The sequence below is a fragment of the Brassica oleracea genome, chromosome C1 (genome assembly GCF_000695525.1).
Source record: "Brassica oleracea var. oleracea cultivar TO1000 chromosome C1, BOL, whole genome shotgun sequence".
Taxonomy (NCBI): Eukaryota; Viridiplantae; Streptophyta; class Magnoliopsida; order Brassicales; family Brassicaceae; genus Brassica; species Brassica oleracea.
In genome coordinates this window covers 890841-898359 of record NC_027748.1, presented here as the reverse complement: position 1 = coordinate 898359, position 7519 = coordinate 890841, and the positions used below count along the sequence as shown (strand labels likewise).

Here is a 7519-nt window from a genome sequence, read left to right as displayed (position 1 = left end):
ACAAGATCCGGCTATAAACAAAAGAAAGTCTCAAGCTTCAACTCATCCTCTCTGTGAAAGGTGAATCAAATTCTAGGAATGACCACAAGGGGTCAAAAAAATCTAGAATGACCTATCCATAATTTTTATTAATTTTACATTAAAATTTAAATATAAAACATAAGTAAATAACTAAAAAATCAGAAGACACTAACTTATTTACGATCCGTGCCATTACTATCCTACCCGACACATAACCCGATCCGACCCGACTGGAAACCTAAATCCCCAAATCAAAAGAGGCTCCATCGAAACATAATTCTTCCACTTTCTTAACACATTCACGATCAAACTATATCTCTCTCGTTCTGTCCATCTCTCTGTCACGAAAATGGCATCTAAAAACCAAAAAACTAAGAAGAAGAATGAATCTCCACCGGCGAAGAAGAAGAAGTCTCCACCTCCGAAGAAGAACACTGAACCTGCGAAGAAGAAATGAGATAGTCCATCTCCGGTAGAAGAACACGGAGAAAGCAACGGTGGGTCGTCATCTCAACCCAGTAAGCGGCCGCGGCGGAACCCTAAGGATCAGAACCCTAACCTTAAAAATCTGCGTCGAAATCCGGCCGCCTCTTCTACTCCGGCAGACCCTACTCCAGCCGCTTCTCCTACTCCGGCCGGTTCTCTTACTCAGAACGGCATTGAAGCAACACGGTCAGCAGAGGGGGCGAGGTCACAAGATCCTCCAAGGGCGAGCACACAACAAGACCCTCCGGTTAAACCTCATTCTGGGTCGTCCACTAAGGGGAGGACACGTTCTTCGGAAGAAGGAGAAATTCCTGAGGAAATTGGATCGAATCATGGTGACACTCGCACATCTCAAGAACATAATGCTACAGAGGTAAAAATCGGATCAACTTGAATTCAATTTTAGTAATATGGTACGACTAGGATATATATTGTATATAGTTGTTCTAGTAGATTTAGTTGTATTTAAGAGAAGTGTGACTAGTAGTAATGAAATAAGTTTAACTAGCATTACTAATACAACTATGAAATGTAAAATTGTGTAACTCGTACAACTACTTAAAGTTTAACTTCCAAGTAGAACTTATCAATCGTGTATCACTCATATTTCTCTAAATCAATTGTAATATGTAAAACTTGGATCACTCGTACAACTAGTATTTATCTAACTAGTAGTACTTGTACAACTGTTAAACTAAAGTAAATATTACTTGTGCAACTGTTATATGTAAAACTTGTATTACTCGTACAACTACGAGATATTGAACTTGTATAACTCTTATAACTGTAACATATTTAAGTATAAAACTTGCAATATTTGTACAACTGGAACTTGTAATACTAGTATAATTTGCATATGCATAACTTGTGTTACTCGTACAACTCTTTAATTTTCCAGTTGTATTAATGTTATATTTTTTCTCTGTGAAGGGTGAGGAGATGGCTGGAGGAGCAATCAAACCACACAGGTTTTACTTCCAACCAGCCGAGTATGGGAAGCCATGTAAGCTCTCCTCAAGGTGTCATCAACATCGTTTCATCAAGTTGATTAAACATTTTGATGCATCTGAGAAGAAGTGGTTTCACGGGCACCCACAGTTCAAGCATCTTTTCCATATGGATTGCTCCCCAACAAAAAAGGTCATGGGATTATGGATGTTGTTGCTTCGCACCATAAAAGTCGACAAGAAGAGACAGGCTTGGTTTGGGGTAAACGGGGTTCCCATTCGTTACTCCATCAGAGAACATGGCCTCCTATCAGGACTATACTGCCACACATATCCAGAGAACTAGGAGAGCATTGGGAGTCTGAGGTTTGCAAAGAAGTACTTTCAGCAAAAACCAAAGAATAAGGGTGAGGATCCTCCTGAACTAAGAGTGACACCGGCTGATGTCCTAAATAAGCTAAAGAAGATGACATATGATGGTAGTCATGATCGGTTGAAGAAGGCAGTACTTTACTTCTTGGCCACAGTCATTAGAGGAAGATCAAGACATGGAACCCCTATAGAGCCTTTTCTTCTCCAAATGGTTAATGATCTTCGTGTGTGCCACACGTTTCCTTGGGGCCGTTTCACCTTCGACGACTCCATAAAGGAGATAATGCATATGGTGAAGCATTTTTGAGGAAAGATCCCATCAAAAGCTGCTTGGACATTTCCTGGGTTTATCAACCCACTAGAGATATTGGCGTTTGAAAGTATCCAAGTGTTGAAGGAAAATTTTAGAGAAAATGTTGAAGAATTTGATGATAGTTGTCCAAGAATGTGCAAGTCGAGGTTTGTAGCGAATGGGTCGTCAGGATATGCATTGGAAGAGATATATGAGAAGCTTGACGAGACAAAGGTGATACAGTTGAAGTGTAATTTTTGTGTGATTTTGTTTGAGTCTTCATAATTTTACCTTAATGTGTGACATTTTGGTTAATTTTTCAGGAAGTATCTAATATTTTGGAACCAAAAGGAAACGAGGCAGATCTATTGGTTGAGATCTTTGATGATGGGTTATGGGATGACTTTGAGCTTGGAGATGATGGGGATAAGTCTGACCCAATTGTCGATGGTTGGAGCAAGATTGTTATCGAGGACAGAGTTAAGATTCTTTGGGACGATCTGTACACGATGGATATCAAAACCCGAAAGAAAGAACACGAGCCTGCGAGGATTTGTGAAGAACCTGAGGGTCCGAGGGTGTGCAAAGAAACTGAGGGTCCGAGGGTGTGCGAGGAAACAGAGGAAGGATATGAGAGTTTGGAAACAAGGCTGACCAAGCTAATGAAAGAAGAGCTTAAGGTGAGGGATGACAAAATTCCCCAATTGGAAGCAAGAATTAAGAGTATGGAAGACGACCGCAATCCAAGGGACGGATTTGGGAACATGGATGACTTTTTTGCTCATGATCGTTTTGACCCCGTTGGAGCCAAAGAAAATGGTATAAACTGTTATCTTATTTATTTGGTTCTGTTTTTGAAGACAGATGATTAATTCTTATATGTTTCTATAGATGGCGAGAAAGAGCCTGGGAAAGAAGGCGAGAAAGAGCTCGAGAAGGAAGGCGAGAAGGAAGCTGCGGAGAAGAATGACGAGAATGAGCCTGAGCACATGGCAGAGATTGACGCGGATAAGAAGGCTACGAAGGAGGGTGATAATGAGCTTGAACTGATGGCAGCAGATGCCGAGAAGCTTGAGAAGGAAGCTGCGGAGAAGGAAGCTGCAGAAAAAGCTGCGGAGAAAGTGAATGAAGATGCTGAAGATCATTCACCCGAGGATGGAGAGCCCTTGACGAGGCCGAAGAGGTTGGCAAAGCCTTCTCGTGCACATCAGTCTCCATATGTCCCAAAATAATCGGTGTGTTTCTTGTATTTGAAACTTGGAACTTTTATGCTGCTTTTGGATGTTGGTGATGCTTTTGTCAAACTTAAAACTTGTGTCTTTCTGAACTTGTGTTGCTTATGTTGCTTTGGTATGTGTAAAACTTAAGACTTACTTATGTTTGTGATTTTATTGTTATTGTGTTTGTCATAGTGGTTTTCAACTTGTTAGATTGTAACAGGTCATTGGTATAACTAGTACAACCATATTAAATATGGCAAAATTACTCTGACAGGTACAACTGGTACAACTAGACAAAAGAAGGTACAACCATCATGTTTAGAACATGCAACACATTTTAAATGTGATAAACAACTAAAACATGATAAACGTAATAACATATAGTTGTACGAGTATTCTAGTTCTACAATCTTATATATAGTTGTACCAGTTTTTGAGTTGTACAAGTTTGTACATAGTTGTATTTTGGTTGAAAATTTGAAAATTTTAGTTGTACCACATACTAAATATGTATACCTAAGTTGTACAACTCTCATTTATTTAGATACATATGCGCACATGCAATAAAATCATTAATTTTGTTAAAACATATTTGGTGTATGTTTTTCAAAAATATAGTGAACAAACTAGTAAACAAACCTTTAAAGTATAAGGTAGATCATGAAAACTTATGTGATTATGTAATAATTGTAAAAAAAAAATTGATAATTTTTTTTTGAATAATTAGGATGGACCACTCTAAGTATCTTCCTACTTGTCTATTCTATTGTTATTTACTTATGGAAAGCCAAATAGAATTTAAAACTTTTATAACCGAAGCAGTTGTACCAGTTATACTAGTATTTATTTCCTCATATATATATAATGTAGTTATTAGACAAGTGATAATATATGAAGTTTTACCAGTTGTACCTGTAGTACTTGACAGAAACAACACATTACATAAAATAAGTTCCACAATACTTAAATAAGTTTCACATACACATAAACAAGGTCCACAATACTTAAATAAGTTTCACATACATAAAAACATAATCAAGGCTCATTCATTGTTCTCATTTCCATCATGACCACTTCTTTCGTTGTCACCTCCCTCGTCGCCACTTCCTTTGCTGCGACTTCCCTCGCTGCTACTTTCATCGCTGTCACTTCCGTCATTTTCACCGACCAATGGTGGATACTTCTTCTTTTTCTTCCTCCGATATTCTCCTGCAGATGGGAATCTAGTAACTTGTAGTCTTCCTTTCTTTTTTTCAACATAAGGAGGGAAGACAACCTGAGATCGGATTTCTTCAGGAATTTTATAACTCTCCCATGAAGAATGATGAGGCACTGGATATACTGTCCTGTAATATGCCAAAGTCCACTGCTCCATCCAGTAATACCTAGAACAATAATGTTCAGCCATTTCTCCACGCGCCATGATGGCAGCAAGTGCATGCACACAAGGATACCGGTCAATATCAACACCTACAGTAGCATGTTCCATTGCTCAAATCAACAAAATAACCTTGACTGTCCTTCCCAATCACATTGTAGTGACGTTCAAATCTGTTTAGCTCCCTCACCTCGAGCTTTTTTGCCTTCGGATAATTGTGATGCCATATCCCATGCACGTACGGGACTAGTATCTGCCTCTCTGGTACACGCAAAGATAACTGTTGATATTTGTTAAACCATTCTACAATCTTCCCCACCACCACATCAATCATTGGCAACAACGCATATTTCCTTGGTTCTTTTAAAACACCATTGATAGATTCAACAGTGTTGGTTGTATCTATGTTGTACCTTTCTCCCGGAAATTTACATCTTGCCCATTTGGTCTCATGAACACTGTCATCTAGATAAGCGGCGGCCTGAGGATACGTGCTCCTGAAATCATTGTAGCACTTTCTGAACTCTATCTCTGTGTACATACCAGCAATTTTTCTGAACTTTTTGGCAACCCCTTTCTTGTTAACATTGCTGCATGCTCCGCTGACATTATTAGACAAGTGATAATTGCAATATCCATGAATTGCCAATGGGTACACCTCGTGTACTTTCTTGATGATGCTTTGGTTTCTATCAGTACAAAATACAAGCTGGGGATCATCTGGTATCAAAGTTTTTAATATAGTCAAAAACCACTCCCAGCTCGCATTTTTCTCACCATCTACTACCGCAAAAGCGAGGGGATAATGATGATGGTCTGGATCCTAAGCAGTGGCAATGAGAAGCACTCCTTTGTACACACCCTTTAGGTGAGTTCCATCCATTATTATCACTTTTCTCATCGCCTTAAACCCTTCGATGCAAGCTCCGAGCGCAAAGAACATATACTTAAACTGATTAGTCTCATCCACTACTAATCGTGTAATGGTATCAGGATTCATCTTTTCTAACATGTACAAGTAAGATGGCAGTCTAGCAAAACTCTCCTCAGGGTTACCACGCAGATCACTGACAGCTTGGTGTTTCCCTCTCAAAGCCGTAGAATATGAAACCTTGACTCCTAGTTTGTTTTTCACCAAATTTATGATAGTATTTGGATCTGGAGTCTTGAATTGGCCTGGATAATCAGCGTGCACCACTGATGCGACCAAGCTTGGTGTGCCTCTTTTCCCCCTTTTGATTATACTTCCCTCTCCCCGAAAACACGTATGCATCTTTCTATACTTTCTGATAGTGAAAAATGCCGAGTTTTTCAGCTTTGCAGCTCGTAAATACCATCTGCATCCAACCCCACGACATTTCAATAAGTAAAGAACAGGATTCGACTTCAATATATCAACCTCAAAACAATTCGAATGCACTCCTCTGTCCACTAAATCCCTCACTTCCTTCTTAGTTGCAAATTCTTGATCCATACTCATATCAATACCATCATCCCACTCAACATTGACAACTGTTTCTTCAACTGGTGTAACAGCTGCCAACTCCTCCCTATCATCCATTTCATCACCCTCTCCATTGCTTTTCTCATGGTCGTACCCATCTGATTGTTTTTGAGGAACAATTGCCAACTCCTCAACTTCAACCATACCATAATTAGCTCTGGCATCACTCATAATTTCATCATTCATAGAAAAATGCTTGTTACTCTGATTTTCTGAGATGATTTCGGAAAGCTCCACATGCAAGACACTACGCCGGTTTTTCTTGTCTACCTCCATTAAATATCCTAAAACATCTTCATCATCCAAAATATAACAAGGCCTCTTATTATCCACGACCAGAGGAAAGTAACTCAATTGAAGCTTTGTCGCAGCTACATCGATATTCATTTTCTTACATATTCTATCAACCAAATGAGAATAAGTAATCTCCTCATATCTTCCTTTTATCACTAATGTAGAAATATGCCGGTCTCCACCATGATCAAAATGTATCACCACAGCTCCACTACTATCCATAGTTCCTGAAAATGAGTAAAAACCAACATTACCGCTTAATAGTTATGCCAGTTATACGAGTTTTACTATTGCTAAAATTCTGGTTATACTAGTATTACCAGTTAGACTGGTTTACAAGTAACAGTAGTTATAAGTTATACTAGTAATACCAGTTATACTATGTTCACTCGGCACATGACTACTATAAGTTATACAAGTTCTACCCATATTTTTATTTAATGTTACTTAGAGTTATAGCAGGTGTATTAGTTGTACGTTTCGTATGAATAATATCAGTAATACTAATTCTGCCAGTATTACTACTTTCACTTTTTAAGTTGTACCAGTGTCACTGGTTCTTAACGAATTTTTAAAAGTTGTACCAGTTGTACCGTAAGCAAAAACGATTTTTTCTACAATATTGTGCTTCATACTTCAACAACATTATATTAAACCTTACAACATGATTCATAACGTTAACAGACATATTATGTGACTAAACCGAAACAGAAAATGATAAAAAAAAAAGAGACTGAGAAGAATGAAAGAGAAAGAGAGGGAGAGAGTATACATACACTTACCTAAAGATTTCTGAACCAAGGACGTCGTACATGTGATGTTTTAAAGCGTCATAAGCTGTAGAAAAACCTTAAGAAACAGAGTTAAGGGTTTGTAGATGAAGAATTGAAGAAGAGAATTTTGGTTGGTGAAAGGAGTGAATTTAATCGTGTAGTTGAACTGAAATGAAGAAGAAGAAAATGGATTAAATTTCGGTGGGACCCAGGTGAAAGAGAGAGAGAGATC

At 38.4% G+C, this 7519-nt stretch overlaps 2 protein-coding genes across 2 annotated transcripts; one reads left to right on the top strand and one right to left on the bottom strand.

Moving 5' to 3' along the window:
• The first annotated feature begins 370 nt into the window (after positions 1–370).
• Positions 371–3350, top strand: LOC106328617 (uncharacterized protein At3g43530-like). The gene is made up of 7 exons (XM_013767099.1): positions 371–432; positions 484–880; positions 1438–1716; positions 1801–2037; positions 2140–2352; positions 2442–2937; positions 3010–3350. The coding sequence occupies exons 1-7, from the start codon at positions 371–373 to the stop codon at positions 3348–3350; spliced, it is 2025 nt and encodes a 674-aa protein (XP_013622553.1).
• A 1030-nt stretch (positions 3351–4380) lies between these two features.
• On the bottom strand, positions 4381–6736 carry LOC106328607. The gene is made up of 3 exons (XM_013767086.1): positions 5578–6736; positions 4855–5436; positions 4381–4808 (listed from the first exon to the last, which is right to left on the bottom strand). Exons 1-3 carry the CDS (start codon positions 6734–6736, stop codon positions 4381–4383), a joined length of 2169 nt encoding a protein of 722 aa, XP_013622540.1.
• Between the last annotated feature and the right edge of the window lie 783 nt (positions 6737–7519).